The 19,342-nt window shown below is 38.4% G+C and overlaps 1 protein-coding gene across 1 annotated transcript in view; it reads left to right on the top strand.

Moving 5' to 3' along the window:
- Window positions 1-19,342, top strand: part of ITPR2 (inositol 1,4,5-trisphosphate receptor type 2) — a 584,772-nt gene that overhangs the window by 42,098 nt on the left and 523,332 nt on the right. Inside the window, exon 2 of the mRNA XM_005902445.3 lies at window positions 18,385-18,455. Coding sequence (XP_005902507.2) covers window positions 18,385-18,455 — 71 coding nt within the window. The remainder of the gene's footprint in view (window positions 1-18,384; window positions 18,456-19,342) is intronic.

Here is a 19,342-nt window from a genome sequence, read left to right as displayed (position 1 = left end):
GTCAGACACGACAGAGCGACTAACACAGTATGTAATTAATGGATTTATTGTGTTTAGTGTTTCTTATTTGTCTCTTTCCTGCTACTCCCTACTAGAGTGTTGGTTTTGTTTGCTCTTAGAACAATGCCTGGCACATCGTACTGCTCAGTCAATATTTGTGGAATGAATGAATTTCCTGATGAAGAGATTTCAATTCATTTTTTCTATAGTGATTGCCTTACTGCTGAAATTTTTTCAACAGCTATGTGTTAATAATAAATAACAGGAATGAAAATGATGAATCCTAATAATTATTGAGAATGTACTTTGTGCTGGGTATTTATAATAAATAACATTGATGATGATGGTGGCTATCCTTTATTGAATGTTAACTTTGTACTGGGTGTTTTGCATTGTCAAATCAGTTGTTTTTTCAGATCAACTGTATGAAGTTAGTACTAAGTTATCTCAGTTTCATAGGTAGGCCAGAGAAATAACTTCCCAACATCACACATTTATATGGAATCAGTACAATTGTGATATTAGAATATTAAAAGAAATATGTATTGTTAAGGGCTTTTTTAAAAAAAAAAACAACAACCTTCTTTTTTTTGGGGGGGGGGGCTGTGCTGGGTCTTTGTTGCTGCATGTGGTCTTTCTCTAGTTGTGCCAAGCAGGGCTCCTCTTTTTTGCGGTTCTTGAGCTACTCATTGCAGTGGCTTCTCTTGTTGCGGAGCACAGGCTCTAGGAGTTAGGGCTTCAGTACTTGCAGCTCCTGGGCTCTAAAACATAGGCTCAGTAGTTGTGGCTCGTGGGCTTAATTGCTCCTTGGCAGGTGGGATCTTCCTGGACCAGGGATCGAACCCATATCCCCCTCATTGGCAGGTGGATTCTTATCCACTGTGCCACCAGAGAAGTTCCAGAAACATGTGTTGTTAAATTTATATTATCCTGTTTTTGTCCTAATCTAGTAGAGCCAATATCTCTGTTTGGGAACATTTATTTGTGTTTTTTTAAGTTAAAAATTTTAAACGAGTATTTATTTATTTTTGGCAGTGCTGAGTGTTTGTCGCTGCACAGTGGACTTCCTCTAGTTGCAGCGAGTAGGGCCTACTCTGTATTTGTGGTGCTTGGGCTTCTCATTGTGGTGGCTTTTCTTGTTTTGGAGCACAGGCTCTAGAGTGCAGGCTCAACAGTTGTGGTGCACATGGTTAGTTGCCCTGCAGCATGTGGGATCTTCCCAGCCCGGGGATCGAACCCTTGTCTCCCGCATGGGCAGGCAGATTCTTAACCCTTAGACCACCAGAAATGTCCCTTATTTTTGATGATCACTGTCTGAAGGATTAGGGTTTAGAATTAGGAGTATCCTTCTGTTTGGTCTTCCCTGGTGGCTCAGTGGTAAAGAAGCTGCCTGCAATGCAGGAGACTCAGGTTTGATCCTGGGTGGAGAAGATCCCCTGGAAGAGGGCATGGCAGTTCACTCCAGTATTCTTGCCTGGATAATCCCATGGATAGAGGAGCCTGGTGAGCTATAGTCCATGGGATCTCTAAGAGCTGGATACGACTGAAGTGACTGAGCATGCACATCCTTCCATTTATAGGTAAATTCATTACCTAGGGTTAATTATAAATTCTACTTTAAGAGGACTAGTATTTCTGCTTCTCAGTTCACTTCAGTCACTCAGTTGTGTCCGACTCTTTGCGACCCCATGGACTGCAGCATGCCAGGCCTCCCTGTCCATCACCAACTCCTGGAGTTTACTCAAACTCATGTCCATTGAGTTGGTGATGCCATCCAACTGTCTCATCCTCTGCATCCCCTTCTCCTCCCGCCTTCCATCTTTCCCAGCATCAGGGTCTTTTCCAATGAGTCAGTTCTTCACATCAGGGGGCCAAAGTATTGGAGTTGCAGCTTTAGTATCAGTCCTTCCAGTGAATATTCAGGACCGATTTCCTTTAGGATGGACTGGTTGGATCTCCCTGCAGTCCAAGGGACACTCAAGAGTATTCTCCAACACCACATCTTCTAGGCATTGGGAAAAAATTTTTGTCCAACTTGGAAGCAAGAGAAATGATTTAGTACATACATTTGTGGCTCTTTTCAGCCATCAGATTTCTCTGCTTTTTTGTTTACCTTTGATTTTACTGTCAATTGGCTCTCTGTTTAGAGATTGTGTGGTTTGTTTCACTATTTTCAGGTAAGAATACTTTCACTCTATCCCAGAAAGACAGGTCTCTGCCCTTTAATTAAAACACTGCAGAAGAGGATATATTTGTCATTTCAGCTACAACTAGACCATTGACAGTAACACAAATAAGTTTGGAATTATTTTCTTTGTGCACAGAATGACTTAAAAGAGGGTATGTCCACTGATTCCATCCATACAAATTATATGTGTGACTTTAGAATGATGTCTGTTTTTTTAAACCTATATTTACTCACATTTAGCCACTGTTAATTAAATGTTGGAAGCTGTGTCTCTGAAGGATCTATGTGACAGTGTGAACTTTTTTTTTTCCATAAGAAGGATTTTTAAAGCTCCCCCCTTTTTCTGGCAATTCTTAGAAATGTCCCAGTTCTTGTTGACTCAGAAAGAGTCATCTGCTTGTAGCTTTAACACTGTAACTTTTATACCCTCCAACTTACTGGAAAAAAGAAGTTTAGTTTCTTATGCTAATCATTGTGAGAATTGGTTTATGGTTCCCAGAGGTTTTTCTGGTGAGGGAACTTCTCTTGCCAACTATTTCCTCCTAGGTATGTTTCTCTTTTATGTCTGATTAGCATGAGATTTGGTTCTCATATTCATCTCTTTTTGAAGAAGGTAGCATAGTTAAAAGACCAGGGAAGACACAGGTCCTAACAGCTTTAAAACTAATTGCTAGTTGCATTGTACTCTGGAGATTTCAAAGGAGAGAAATGTTTTTGGCTAAATTATGTTTGTTCTGCCTAGGAGCTCCTACTGACTGGGTTAGTTTTTGAGGTCTTTTTTAGCCACTCATTTCTGTAATATATGATTGTTACTTTATGTTTTGCTGCGGGCATGAGCCCGGGAGGAGCAATTCGATCACTGTTATGTATTTCATTCATCTTTTCTTCCTGTGTTCTTCCTGCTACCTCTTTATCAACCTTGTTTGTCTTTTGAGATTTGTTTTCTTTATCCTTGTGGTCCACTGAAGTATGTAAGTTCATTCATTCAGCAGTTATTTCTATGTACTGACTATATGCCAGTCACTATGCTAGGTATTGAGAATATGAAGATTAAATATATAGTGCTGCAGTCTGGAGAAGGAAATGGCAACCCACTCCAGTATTCTTGCCTGGAGAATCCCAGGGACAGGGGAGCCTGGTGGGCTGCTGTCTATGGGGTTGCACAGAGTCGGACACGACTGAAGCGACTTAGCAGTAGCAGTAGCTGCAGTCCCCAAGGATCTCAGTGTTTATTAGAGGCATGGAACTAAAAGTATTATACAATATATAGCAGCTTGAAAGGGTGCATATCAAATATGGTGGGATCATAGAAGGAGACCCTAAGCTTCTAGAGGATTGATGAGTATGGAGTTTTAAGCAAAATATGTGTACTATGAGCCAAGAGAATTTGTCAAAACCTTGTAAATTTAGGCTATACTGTCAAAATATAGTAGGGATACGAAAACCATATAATCTGAAAAGAGTTGAGGGCCCTGGTATATACTTTTTCCCTGGTATATACTTAGATGAAACTATTTGCAAAGCAGATATAGAGAACAAACATCTGGACACTAGGAGGGCAAAAGGAGAGTGCGATGTATTGGGAGATTGGGACTGACATAAATGTTTATTTACATTTATACACTGTTATGCATAAAATAGATGACTAACGAGAACCTATCATTTAGCACAGTGCTCTTTGGGTTCAGAGAGAGGGTATATGTATGTGTATAGCTGATTTACTTTGTGGTATAGCAGAAACCAACAAAAACATTGTAAAGCAAGCAAACTCCAGTAAAAAAAAAAAAAAAAAATAAGAAAACAATGCCAATAGATTGCTGGATGCACCGCTGCCACACACTTTCAATTTATAAAAAGAATGCAGTATCTGTAAAGCACAATAAAGCAAAGCACCATGACACAGGTATGCTGCCTGTATTTCTGCTGCCTTTTATATCTCTTACCTGTTTTTTCCATTCTCTGCAAGATAAATTTCAGAGACAAGAAGAGGCCTTTTTGAGTTGCAGCCCAACACTGTAAAGCCATCGGTTCTGCTTTATCCATGGATGGTCTTGCTTTGTTGAAACATTTTTTCAGCAAGGCCTAATCTAAGAAGACTAAAGGAACAATCAGAATATTAGTGGGTATTGGATCTTGTTTGTTTTCTTATCAAATGAAGGTTGTGTCCCCACAGTAATTATCTGAGTGTGCATTCTTAACTAGATCTTTCATTTCCTAGAGGTGCAAACTTCAGAAAAAGATAAACATAATTTCGGAGATAATGTTATGCAAACACTACATGGCAAATAGCTTTCATAAGTGTCATAATACACTTACGTGGTAGGTTCTTTCAGTCAGTTCAGTTCAGTTGCTCAGTCATGTCCAACTCTGCGACCCCATGGACTGCAGCATGCCAGGCTTTGCTATCTATCACCAACTCCTGGAGCTAACTCAAACTCATGTCCATCGAGTTGGTGATGCCGTCCAACCATTTCATCCTCTTTTGTCCCCTTCTCCTCTTGCCTTCAATCTTTCCCAGCATCAGGGTCTTTTCCAATGAGTCAGCTCTTCGCATGACCAAAGTATTGGAGTTTCAGCTTTAGCATCATTCCTTCCAAAGAAATCCCAGGGCTGATCTCCTTTAGGATGGACTGGTTGGATCTCCCTGCAGTCCAAGGGACTCTCAAGAGTCTTCTCCAACACCACAGTTCAAAAACATCAGTTTTTCGACACTCAGCCTTCTTATGGTTCAACTCTTACATCCATACATGACTACTGGAAAAATCATAGCCTTGACTGGACAGACGGACCTTTGTCGACAGAGTGATGTCTCTGCTTTTTAATATAGCTGTCTAAATTGGTCATAGCTTTTCTTCCAAGGAGCAAGTGTCTTTTAATTTCATGGCTGCAGTCATCATCTGCAGTGATTTTGGAGCCCAAGAAAATAAAGTCTGTCACTGTTTCCACTGTTTCCCCATCTATTTGCCATGAAGTGATAGGACTGGGTGCCATAATGTTTGTTTTTTTGAATGTTGAGCTTTAAGCCAACTCTTTCACTCTCCCCTTTCACTTTCATCAGGAGGCTCTTCAGTTCCTCTTCGCTTTCTGCCATAAGAGTGGTGTCATCTGCATATCTGAGGTTATTGATGTCTCCTGACAATCTTGATTCCAGACTGTGTTTCATCTAGCCCGGCATTTTGCATGATGTACTCTGCATATAAGTTAAATAAACAGGGTGACAATACACAGCCTGACAATATACAGGTTCTTTAGGTTCTTGTTATTAATCCTTCGTTTTACAGATGAGGAAACTGAAACTCAAAGAAGTTAAATAACTTTCCTAGTGTCACACAGCCAGTAAGTGGCAAGGTCAGAATTTGAATCCAAGCAGTCTGATGACACCAGAGTTGCAAATCTTGATCATTACACTATGTGTAACATTATTAATGCTAATTGGTTAACAATCATTTTTGCCCTGTGCTCATAATTTCTGTTATACTTCTTATTCCCAACTGTCCCCATGTGGATTTTATTTATTGGTGGGAATACTAGGAGGATGGAAGGGAAAAGACAGCATATGAAGTAAATCAGTAAATTTGAGAGACCTGGAATATTAATGTTCTATATACTCTCAAAAAGAAAATATTTTCTTCACTTGTTGGTTTATATATTTCTATGAGAAGTTGCATATTTTACATATGGCCGTTAGATCAGGCTTGCTAATTATGGGTTTTAAAGCATATAACCTTGCTATATTTTGTCTGCTTGCCCTATCAGTAATTGAGAAATATGTTGAAATCTCCCACTGTGATAATATCTTTGTTAATTTCTCCTTGTAGTTCTAAAATTTTTTTTGCATAATTTGAGGCTGTTACATTAAAATTTAGCATTGTTATGTATTCTTAGAGAACTGAAACACTTCTTGTTATTTAATCACCTTATTTGTTTTGAATAATGCTTTTTTAAAAAAATTCTGAAGTCTATTTTTCTACCATAGCTTTTTTTTGATCAGTATTTCTTTAATGTGCTTTTCTCTGTCCTTATGTTCTAGGTATAATTCTAGTAAATAACATATGGTTGGATTTTTTCATTCAGTCTGGACATCTTTTTTTTTTTAGTCTGTCTTTGAAGTGGTATGTTAAAAATTAAATTTATTATGATTAATATTGACTCATTTCTACCTTCTTACTTTGTGCCTTATGTTAATCATGATTTTCCCAAATTTTTCTTCTCTCTTAATTCTTTTTTGGATCAATTGAATTTTTGCTTATTTTTCTTTTTGTTCTGTTCATCCTTCTCTGTTGGCTCTGTATTTACATATTAATACTAGTTCTGTTTCAGTATTTTAAAAATTATGCTATGCACACTCAGTAAAGTAGAAAGTTAATTGATATTTAGCTAATTCCTGTACAATTTAGAACCATGGTCACTCTCTTTTTACTTATATGCAGATATCTGATATGTAATGTTGTACTTTAAAAGAAATCATATGTTAGTCATTATTATTCTCTTATACTAAAAATTTTATTTACATTTATTCACATGTTAGTTTTTTCCTTCCAATGTCTTCTTAGAACTGATATTTTTGTACTAAGATAATTTTCCTTCTACCTGAAGTATATCCTGGAAAGTTTTTTAGTGAAAATCTGTTAGTGGTAAATTTTAGTTTTTATCTATCTAAAAATACTTTGATATTACCCTGTTCTTAAAAGTTACTTTTGCTGGGCACACAGTTTCAACTAGATGATTACATTCAAAGAAGTGATTCCAAAATCTTCTGGCTTGTATTGACTCTGAGACGCTAGCAGCCCAGTGGGTTGTGTTTTCTGTATTTGTGGATTCATACCTTTCATTAGTTTAGGAAATTCTCAACCATTATCTCTTCAAATATTGCCTCTCTTCCATTTGTCTATTATTCCAAGGATGCTAAATGTAATACATTGATACTTTCTCATTCCATCCCTTGTGTTTCTTGGGTGTTAGTCATTCAGTTGTGTCTGACTCTTTGTGACCCCATGGACTGTAGCCCCCAGGCTCCTCTGTCAATGGGGTTTTCCAGGCAAGAATACTGGAGTGAGTTGCCAATCCTTTCTTCAGGGGATCTTTCTGAGCCAGGGACCGGACCCAGGTCTCTTGCATTTCAGGAGGATTCTTTAACGTGTAAGCCACCAGGGAAGGCCTGGTGTTTCTTAACCCCTATTTCATATTTTTTCTCTTTCCTGTCCTCTGTTTCATTTTGAGCGATTTCTTAAGATCTGTCTTCTAGGTTCTTAATTAGTTGTGTTTGATTTTCTATATTAAACCTACCTACTTAGTTTAACAATTATTTTTTGTTTCTGGAAATTTTTGTCAAGTCTGTCTGGCCATTTTTGATGGGCTCTTTCTCTTTTTTCATTTAAGAAAAGTATCTTTAATGTCTATAAATATTTATAATAGTTATAGTTTAAGTTGGTAATTAAATTGCCAACATCCGCTTGATCATTGAAAAAGCAAGAGTTCCAGAAAAACATCTATTTATGCTTTATTGACTATGCCAAAGCCTTTGACTGGGTGGATCACAATAAACTGTGGAAAATTCTGAAAGAGATGGGAATACCAGACCACCTGACCTGCCTCTTGAGAAACCTGTATGCAGGTCAGGAAGCAACAGTTAGAACTGGACATGGAACAACAGACTGGTTCCAAATAGGAAAAGGAGTACATCAAGGCTGTACATTATCACCCTGCTTATTTAACTTACATGCAGAGTACATCATGAGAAATGCTGGGCTGGAGGAAGCACAAGCTGGAATCAAGATTGCCGGTAGAAATATCAATAACCTCAGATATGCAGATGACACCACCCTTATGGCAGAAAGTGAAGAAGAACTAAAGAGCCTCTTGATGAAAGTGAAAGAGGAGAGTGAAAAAGTTGGCTTAAAGCTCAACATTCAGAAAACTAAGGTCATGGCATCCGATCCCATCACTTCATGGCAAATAGATGCGGAAACAGTGGCTGACTTTATTTTTCTGGGCTCCCAAATCACTGCAGATGGTGATTGCAGCCATGAAATTAAAAGACACTTACTCCTTGGAAGGAAAGTTATAACCAATCTAAACAGCATATTAAAAAGCAGAGACATTACTTTGTCAACAAAGGTCCGTTTAGTCAAGGCTATGGTTTTTCCAGTAGTCATGTATGGATGTGAGAGTTGGACTATGAAGAAGGCTGAGCGCTGAAGAGTTGATGCTTTTGAACTGTGGTGTTGGAGAAGACTCTTGAGAGTCCCTTGGACTGCAAGGAGATCCAACCAGTCCATCCTAAAGGACATCAGTCCTGGGTATTCATTGGAAGGACTGATGTTGAAGCTGAAACTCCAATATTTTGGCCACCTGATGTGAAGAGCTCACTCCTTGGAAAAGACCCTGATGCTGGGAAAGACTGAGGGCAGGAGGAGAAGGGGACAACAGAGGATAAGATGGTTGAATGGCATCACCAACTCAATGGACATGGGTTTGGGTGGACTCTAGGAGTTGGTGATGGACAGGGAGGCTGGGTGTGCTGCGGTTCATCGGGTCACAAAGAGTTGGACATGACTGAGCAACTGAACTGAACTGAAAGTAAATGTTAGTTATAGTTTAAGTTGGTTATTAAAGTGTATGTTTGTTGTTGTTTTTGCTGATGCAATAGCAGCTTGCTGCAGTAGAAACTTTGGAAATATTCGAACTCATATTTCTTGAGTACAATCTACAGTATAATTGCTATAGTTCTGGACAGAAAATAGTAAACAACTATGTGAAAGGGTGAGTGAGTGACCTAAACCAGGCAGAAACCTGGGGCAGGGGAGGTGTCTGTTCTTGGAATAAGAGAGTGTTATTAGATGAATTTCCCATTTTATAGCCTTTTTACTGGTAGCACCTTTAAGATGGTGCCAAACAGGTGGCAAAAACTCAGATAGGCATGACAATCTGGTATTAGTATTAACAAAGTTCTGGACCTGAACTTTGCCCAGTCTGTCACTTTTACCAGTGCCAAAGATTTTCTAGCTCTCTGCAGATGACTGAGAACTGGTAATAGTTAAGGTAACCTTAACCATCATTAAATAATTGATCTCAACTGATATCGATGACCATTTATATCCTGAGAAAGACACTTTGTAAATGCTTTGACTTTCATGAAAACAGTAATGGGCAAGCTAGAATAAAATGCTGCCTACACTGGCTTGCAATAGTATTGGGTTCAAAGACGTTGAGCAGACAGCATAGAGAGGATCAAGGAAAGAAAGTTATTAGATGGAGAAGGAAAATCTGAGAAGAAAATGATTGCTTTCTTTGGCTAGATTAAGACTTTAAGCTTTCAGATCAGATCAGATCAGTCGCTCAGTCGTGTCCAACTCTTTGCGACCCCATGAATCGCAGCACGCCAGGCCTCCCTGTCCATCACCAACTCCTGGAGTTCACCCAGACTCATGTCCATCGAGTCAGTGATGCCATCCAGCCATCTCATCCTCTGTCGTCCCCTTCTCCTCTTGCCCCCAATCCCTCCCAGCATCAGAGTCTTTTCCAATGAGTCAACTCTTGACATGAGGTGGCCAAAGTACTGGAGTTTCAGCTTTAGCATCAGTCCTTCCAAAGAAATCCCAGGGCTGATCTCCTTTAGAATGGACTGGTTGGATCTCGTTGCAGTCCAAGGGACTCTCAAGAGTCTTCTCCAACACCACAGTTCAACAGCATCAATTCTTTGGCGCTCAGCCTTCTTCACAGTCCAACTCTCACATCCATACATGACCACAGGAAAAACCATAGCCTTGACTAGACGAACCTTTGTTGGCAAAATAATGTCTCTGCTTTTGAATATGCTATCTAGGTTGGTCATAACTTTGCTTCCAAGGAGTAAGCGTCTTTTAATTTCATGGCTGCAGTCACCATCTGCAGTGATTTTGGAGCCCAGAAAAATAAAGTCTGGCACTGTTTCTACTGTTTTCCCCATCTATTTCCCATGAAGTGATGGGACCAGATGCCCCGATCTTCGTTTTCTGAATGTTGAGCTTTAAGCCAACTTTTTCACTCTCCACTTTCACTTTCATCAAGAGGCTTTTTAGTTCCTCTTCACTTTCTGCCATAAGGGTGTTGTCATCTGTATATCTGAGGTGATTGATATTTCTCCCAGCAATCTTGATTCCAGCTTGTGTTTCTTCCAGTCCAGCGTTTCTCATGATGTACTCTGCATATACAGGCAAATCCTTTCTGAAGTCATGGTTAGGTAATACATGTTTCTCTTTGAGAGGCAATGTGTAATTCTTTTAGTTTTTTCCCACCAGTTCTTCCAACATCCATACTCTGAATATAATTGTTTCACTAAATGATGGCTTCTTGCAGTGATTTCTAAAAATGTTAATGTGTGAGCAACAGCATTGCCTGTGTAGTCCTCAGGATATGCATTTTGTTTAAAGGTCTTTAAGTCATTTGGCATAGATGATAGTGCAGATCAAAAAATTTAAGCATAAAGATTCACTCAGTATTTTTGGGGATTTCTATGTAGTATTGTTTGATAATTTAGTGTTTATGCTATCATTTATATGTGGTTTAGATCAGTTTTATCTTTCATGGAAGAACAACTGGAAACATTTGAAATACGTAAGAGCAAGCACAACTTCAACTTTGGAAGGAACCAATTTTAGAAATATTAGCAGCTTGAAAAACTTACATGTGGAATTAAATATACTTTTAATGTTTAAACTTAAAAGTATTTGTGTTAGTAAAAATATATTATTGAAATAGGAAACCTAATAAGAGAAAATAATGTTCAACTTAATTGATTTAACTTCTAAAAATCTCACATTTCCAATGGCAAAAGGGAATTTAATTCTACTTGTCAACGTAGGCAAAATATGAGTCCAGGCCATGAGTGAATTTTCTATGTTGCATCTGTTTTACATTTACAAGTTAGAACACTCTTTGGCAGAAAGTTTAGTAATGAAATTACTTCCCATTTTGTGTGATTAGAATTGTTTATGGCGTTGTACAGTGGTGTATGCACAGGACTTATCAGATCTAAGGTATGGAACTGGACATTTGTAGAACCTAGTATTTCATGTTAAGTTACTCTGAATTATGAGACAGATTAGTTGGCTTACAAACAAGAATCTATAGGCCTTGTTGTTGTTCAGTTGCTAAGTCACATCCGATTCTTTGTGATGCCACAGACTGCAGCACGCCAGGCTTCCCTGTCCTTCTCCATCTCCCAGAGTTTGTTCAAACTCATGTCCATTGAGTCGGTGATGCCGTCCAACCATCTCCTCCTCTGTTGCCCCTTCTCCTCCTGTCTCAATCTTTCCCAGCATTAGGATCTTTTCCAGTGAATTGAGTTGGCTCTACAGGCCTGGAGGTTGGCTTTTTACTTAGGCAACTTGAGTATTGGTCAGTAAAAAAAATGTTCCTGTTACTAAATGGCAAGAGCTTAAGATGCTAAAACACTGCATTCTAAGACTGTGGTGAATGAATGGAACAAAGATCACACACTAGTACTTTGCTTGGTATGATAAAATAATAAATAAACTTCAAGCAATTTATTCTGAACAGTTAAACTTTCAAACTACAATATATACAATATTTTAACCAATACAATATTGTAATTAGCCTCCAATTAAAATAAATAAATCTATATTAAAAAAAATAAAACCAGAATTTGCTACTGAAAGGTGATACCAAAGCGAACTTTGATTACAAAATAGAATCAGAGAAATGAGAAACCACAGAAATAGAAGGAATTGGTGAGATCACAGCTGCCCCATTTAGAAAATGAGGCAGAGAGAGGTTAAGTGGCTAGCATAAACACAGCTGGTTGTAAAGTGGCAGACCAAGGATTTGAGCTCAACATGTGTTTTTTCTCCTCTACTACTACTTCTAAGTGACAGTAAGGGAGGGTGATGTGCCAGGGGTGACTGATGGCGGGTGGTGGGGTTGTGTGGGGTGGAGGGGCAGTTTTGCTAAAAGTCAGAAAATTGCAGCTAGAGGAGAAATTCATGTGGCCATCAGGGTAAAACTCTTTAACTCCCAGTTAAGAGTGAAATGGTTTGTTACAGAGTCCTGAGAGTTCTGTAAAGGTAATTCCATCATATTTGTGAACCTGGTCACAATATTAGCTTTCTTTCTTACTAATAGTTTTTAATGACATCTACTGTGGATTCCCCTTCTTCTCTCTCCCCTCAAATTCATTTTATTTAAATGTGCTTCAAAACCATTGTATTAGAAATAAACTATATCACTTAATTGCACAAGGATTGCATATGTGTGGTAGGCAAATATCAGGAAGATAACACACTTATTTTAAAAAGTATGATATTTCAAAGGTAGAAATATCAGTTATGGCTTCGTGAGGAAAAAATATGACTAACATATTATATTTTACTTATTTTGTGGCAGTTTCTTTACAATTGGTGGAATAACAAGGGACTGGAGACTGACAGAGTAATTTGCTTTTTTTTGGAAGTCTACTTAAAAATTGGAGAGCCATGTATTTTTATACAATAATTTATGTACACTCCATGTGTATTCCTAAAATATATGCTATTTAATTTTGCCTACCTATGCCTTCTATATAAATGGAATTATGTAACTTTTGAGACTTACTTGTTTTTAGCTCAATTTCATGTATTTGTGTGTTATTGCATGCAGCTGCAGTTTATTCACCTTTTCAAATAGTTCTCTTTTGCTTGAAATTACGCACTTGTTATGGTATATTTATTCACATTACTATTACTGATGGACATTTGAGTTTTTCCAGTGTTTGCTATCATGAAGTGTTGCCTCAAAAACTCTGTGTCAACACATGTCTTCAGATGCACAAAATTTGCAAGATTTCTCTAGGGGGCATATCTGTCCAGTTAAATTTGATTCATGTATATTTTTCATTCATATTTATGTATGAAATCATTCAAAGTAGCTAATGAAATCTCCTTATAGATATCTTGGAAGGTCTAATTGTTGAATGAAATTTTTCTTATTAATTACAGTAAACAAATAATTTACAGTTATGACCTTATGAAGAGAAGATAGGTATGAAGGATAACAGGTTTTATGTTAGCTGAGTTTCAGTGACAGATTGAGAATTTTTGGCTGTGGCTATAATTGCCCATTTGGCCTACTTGCTGGTTCAAACGGGGAGATTAATACATCCCTTTAAAAAGTGTACTGACAGATTGAAGTTGAAAGGTTCTATATAAGATATTTTTATTTAGAGCAGGCTGTCTTGGTCCTTATCAGGATTTGACATTTTTGATAACTTTCTGAGATATGTCACCCTTTCTTCCATCTACTATTAGTTAGCCATTTGTTAGTTCCAGTTATTTTTATTGATTTTGTGATCTATTAATACCAAAAATAACATTATTGATTTACTCAGTTGTTCAAAAAGTGACGCAGTCATTCACTCAGTCAATACTTAACATCTTGCATGTTTGAGGCCTAATGTTTAGATTTGGGCATATTATGGTGAGAGCTTCCCCGGTGATACTAGTGGTGAAGAACCCACCTGCCAGTGAGGGAGACATAAGAGACGTGGGTTCGATCCTTGGGTCAGAAGATCCTCTGGAGGAGGACGTGGCAACCACACCAGTGTTCTTGCCTGGAGAATCCCATGGACAGAGGAGCCTGGCAGACTACAGTCTATAGGGTTGCAAAGAGTTGGACATGACTGAAATGACTTAGCATGCATGCATGTATGCAGAGCAGAAATGTGCTGACTCTCCTGGAACTTATAATTTGTAGTGCTAGTAAAATACGCATGTAAAAGAAAGCTTGATGGAGTGTGAGAAGTTCTCTTATAGAGGACAGCCTCAGGTACTGTGGGAGTATAGATGCTACTAATCCATTCAAGAAAGATTGGAGACTGTTTAAAAAATACAGATTCTTAGACTGTATCCTCAGAAATTTTTGTTTGCTAGATAGGGACCAAAGAAAGGTATTATTATTATTACCTCATGTATATATGATTCAGCCAATGAGCCAGATTTGGGAAACACTGTTTATGAGTGAGAAAAATGGGAAGTAATCATGAGAAGGTATTTAAATGACTTCAGGAGGGTATAGATGGCTTTCAGATGATTTTCTGCTCATTGGCCAAAGGTTGATCTTTATATTTGTACCTATTCAATTGTAAATCCTTATTTGTAAGTTATAAAAGTTAACTGCTCCAGTGGTGGATGGGAAAGCCTGGTTTATCAGTAGTACACGCGAAAAAACCTGAAATTGTTCAGCTATAATGAATAGTGTCAGAAGTGGGCTTGACTTCCATGGAAGCTGATGTAATCTTAGGTAGCATAACTGTAACCTTAGTGTCATAAGGAAGGAGGTGAGAGACCCCTGACCCCTGCACTTGTTGGAGATGCACCTGGATTCGTGTGAATAGTCTCTGGGATCACATTTAGAGGGGTGTTAACACTTGGATGCATGAAAGGATGTTGAGCTCCTTGGTAAATATCCATATGAGGGAGAACTAGAGAGAAATAGACTCCTAGAAAAAGAAAACTTAGTCCAAAAGAAAGAACTGAGACCAAAAAGGGAAAGTTATTTGGGAAAGCCAGTCTTATTGTTTTTCATTGATTCATTTATTTATTTAACAAATATTTACTTAGTGGCCACTATAACTCATTCTAATGGGTGCCAAGGATATAATGGTAAACTAGATGGATTCACTTTCTGACTTCATGGAGTTACAATTTATTGAAAGACCAGACTAATAAGCAAGTAGTTAGAAAATGTAAGTACTATGATGGGAAAAAGACCTATAAAACAGAGCAGGAAGATGGTAAGTGGTGAAGAAGAGGCTCTTGGAGATATTGTAGAAGTTATTCAGTAAAGTCATCTTTAACAGTTAACATCTGTGATCATATATGTTTTTATAACATTCACACTGTTGTAAAATTCACACTTGTTTCACACTATTATAAAATTCACACTTGCTTCTTTATCCACCCATTTCATTGTAACCTTCCCTTTCTTCCATTCTCTCCAAACTCAGTTCCAGTTCATTCAGTCTGTATGATGAGATGACTGTCTTTGTAATTTTCACAGACTTTAGTTTGTAAGGAATAGGACAAATTCCTAGAACTGAAGTCACTCTTAACTACTAATGTTTTTATCTGGGCTATCAGATGATTGAGGATAGGCATAAATATTTACGTAAATATACTGTGACCTGACTGATGGCTTTAGTTTTTTCCCATTCCTCTTGGTGGCAAGCCACCACGCAGGTGGAGACTCCTTGGGCGATTCTAGGGGAGCCTATATTTCTGTGGGAATGGCAGACACAAAGAATAAGTAAAATATCAATGCCACTTTTAATACAAATTTTTTGTGCTCCAGATGAGTTGTTGTTCAGTTGCTAAGTCATGTCTGAGTCTTTGAGAACCCAGGCTTCTCCTGTCCTCCACCATCTCCTGGACTTGTTAACATTCATGTCCATTGAGTCAGTGATGTCATCCAACTGTCTCCTCTCCAGTGCCATCATCCTCTGCTGTCCCCTTCTCCTTTTGCCTTCAGTCTTTCTCAGCATCAGGGTCTTTTCCAGTGAGTTGGATGTTCTCATCAGGTGGCCAGAGTAGAGCTTGAGCTTCAGTCCTTCCAATGAATATTCAGGGTTGATTTCCTTTAGGATTGACTGGTTTGATCTCCCTGCAGTCCAAGGGACCCTCAAGAGTCTTCTCCAAATTTGAAAGCATCAATTCTTTGGCCCTCAGTCTTCTTTATGGTCTAACTCTCACATCTGTACATAACTACTGGAAACACCATAGCTTTGACTATACGGACCTTTGTCAGCAAAGTGATGTCTCTGTTTTTTAATGTGCTATCTTGATTGTCATAGCTTTCCTTCCAAGGAGCAAGCATATTTTAATTTCATGACTGCAGTCACCATCTGCAGTGATTTTGGAGCCCAAGAAAATAAAATGTGTCCGCTTTTTCCCTTCTGTTTGCCATGAAGTCTCTAAATTAGATTATGTGCTTTTTTTTTATTATTATGCCTTGAATTCTTAACTCATCTTTTTTTTTAATTGGAAGATAATTGTTATGTTGTTATGTTGATTTCCACTGTATATCAACGTGAATCAGGTATAAGTATACAGATAACCCCTCTCTCTTCAGCTTCCCTCCCACGCCTCCCCCCATCTCACATCCACCCCCGCTCCCCGCCCCAGTCATCACAGAGCCCTGAGCTGAGCTCCCTGTGCTCTAAAGCTGCTTCCCGCTGGCTCTCTATTTTACACATGGTGGTGTATACATGTCAGTGCTCCTCTCCCAATTCATCCTACCCTCTCCTTCCCCCACAACTTAACTAGTTAGAAAAGCTGAAGTTTCCCTCACAGCACTTTTTTAGATTTAAATATTATATTGTGACATCCTTAGGACTCTGAGCCTTTCACATTCAGTGTTACAGCCTGAAGTTGGATTTTGTGGAGGTTTGGGTTTGCTTTCTCTTGACCCATTGTGACTTCCTGTTTCTAAGAAAACAATTCTGAAGACTCTTAAAAGGAATTTCTTGCATGCTTGGCAGCTCTTGTAAAACCACATTTTAGCAAACCAGTTTGAATGAAGTGTACTAAAAAAAAATCAAACAAAGAACTATATGCTTGATCAAATTATTATTTTGTTTGGTGGAAATTAGATCTTATAGAGAAATCCAGTGATTTAGGAAGTGTCTGCTTTTGTAAACAGATAAACCAGGAACCAAAAGTTTCATTTTGATTTGATTAATTATTCTAGTTCAAGGGGACTGTTGATCACGAATTGGGGTTACTTTATGCTGGGGTTGATGCATACTAGTGAGTGGGGTTTACTTTTGTGCTGGGGTTAATGTGTGCTTTTTAACAAAGTTGCGACTGGGGCATCGTTCTTCAAATGAGCTCATAAATTTGCACTAATTCATGTGCATTCTCACAATATTCTGGAGAAAACCCTAATGGCTCTCATTACTTAGTCCATGGAGAAAATGACTATCAGTGAGTCTTTTGGTAGTTAGATATTACCCTAACACAAGAGATTCATGTCTCCTGGCTCTCACATCAGAGATTCAGCTTTTCTGGGAATTGTCCTTGAAATTGGCTTTTCATGGATATTTTAAGAGGGGCAAGTTTTTGTAACTAGAAAGGTACTCTATTCATTTGAGTACATTTGTTGAGTGCTCATCACTAAGTGTCAGGCATCCTTTTCGAGGAAGATAGGAAAAAGGCAGGTGAAGTCCCTAATGTTATTATCTTAAACACTTAGTATTTAAGGGCCTACTCTATGCTAGAAACTGTGCTAGGTACGTTACAGCTATGAAGTTAGTCAGTCCTCCTGACAATACCACAAGGTGGGTACTCTTATCTGTGTTTGCAGATGTAGCGAAGGAGGTCCAAACCCCCACCTGGCTGAGAAGTGGCTGAGCCATAGTTGAACACAGGATGAGCGCTTTTTATCCTGTTGTGTCGTCACTCTGTGAGCCTGATCTCATAAGCTTACCCATTCCTTATAAAAATAAAACAAAACATGCTTGCATTCACACTGGATCATAAAAACGTGGGCAGTCTAATCCCTGTTAATGTTTTAGTGTCTGTGTTCCAGGCCTCATATGTGTCTCTGTAGAGGAGGGTGTGTGTGTGTTTAAATATATACAATATCTTATTGATTTGTTCCCACTTATTTTCACCACTATTATAAATGTTTCCCCCACCACTGCCTTTAAAAAACTAGAATTGTAAATGGCTCTGCAGTTTCATGGTTTGTCAGTATTGTGATTTCTCTAACGTTTCCTGCTGCTGCTGCCGCTGCCGCTGCTTGGTGCTTAGCCATGTCCGACTCTTTGCAGCCCCATGGACTGTAACCCACCAGGGTCTTCTGTCCATGGAGTTTTTCCAGACAAGAATACTGGAGTGGGTTGCTATTTCCTACTCCAGGGGATCTTCTCTACCTAGCAATTGAACCCTCATCTCTTACGTCTCCTGCATTGGCAGACGGATTCTTTACCCCTAGCGCCACCTGGGAAGCCCACCACTTAACAGTTTTTCAGTTTTGAGTTTTGTAAACCCTGCTTTAATTCATGCCTGTATAACCAGATCTTTTTACAAATCCATGACTATTCAAACATCTCTGAATGAAGAGTGGTATTAAAACTTTTTGTAGATATTGATGCAGTCTCCATGTGCATTTTGTGCTCTATGAACACGACGATGTCAACAGTGTGAATGTTCTTTTCCTTCCAGACTGGTGGATGACCGATGTGTGGTGCACCCAGAAGCAGGGGACCTTGCCAACCCTCCCAAGAAGTTCCGAGGTAGGAAAGAAATACTTTATATTATATGACCTAAGTGGGGGTATTTTTGTGTCTTAAAAGAAGTAATATTAGAAATTTATTCAATGTAAAACTTTCAAATAGAAATATATCTGCTGAAAATTCTTTCAAAAGTTCCCCATTGTTTTTCTTCCTTGAAACATTGAAGGACTGATCTGAAAGAATAGCTTCAAGTTTTGTTTTGCTGGAGAGTAGTCTGTATGTTGAAAGGAAATCTTGGTAATAATTAAATAACCGTGAGAGGCCACTTTTCAAACCGATAAATATAGCTGAATGATATGTATTTATATATTTCCGTGACAGTTACACCATAAATATTAGCGTTTCCTTATCAGCTCTTTAATTTATCTTTGTAAAATCTCCAGCATGGTGACACTGATGTGTTAGTTTCACTTTTAAAAGGTCACTTTGGATGCTACATAATAACTAACAACTGTCTTAGAACTCCCTTCTAGGTATAATTTTAGAGGTAGTGTCATACTATCAACTGAGAAGTTGTTCATAGTAGCAAACTGATTATGACTGTTACAAGAGAAGGATTAATGGGACTTGTAGAGAGTCATAGACTACTAAGGCCAGTCATTAAGAGCTTGTGCAAATCAAATTAATACTTTATAGTGTATACTTATAATAAAAATATAATGATAACAACTTAAAAGCAGCATTCATTTTGAACACACTGTGTCAGTATTCCTCCTCACATTGGTGAAACAAAGCTTTAATAAGGGAGCCTGATCTGGACAGAGAGTCAGAGGGGTTCGCTGGAGCCCCAGACCCAGGTCAGGATGCTGTCCGTGTGCATGGGGGAGGAGGGAGCTTTCACATCTGGTGAGTGTTTCCCATGCTTCATGTTCTGTAACTTTTTTACA

This window comes from Bos mutus, chromosome 5 (genome assembly GCF_027580195.1).
Source record: "Bos mutus isolate GX-2022 chromosome 5, NWIPB_WYAK_1.1, whole genome shotgun sequence".
NCBI lineage: Eukaryota > Metazoa > Chordata > Mammalia > Artiodactyla > Bovidae > Bos > Bos mutus.
The sequence above is the reverse complement of the archived record's forward strand: the minus strand, read 5'-3'. Positions and strand labels throughout refer to the sequence as shown.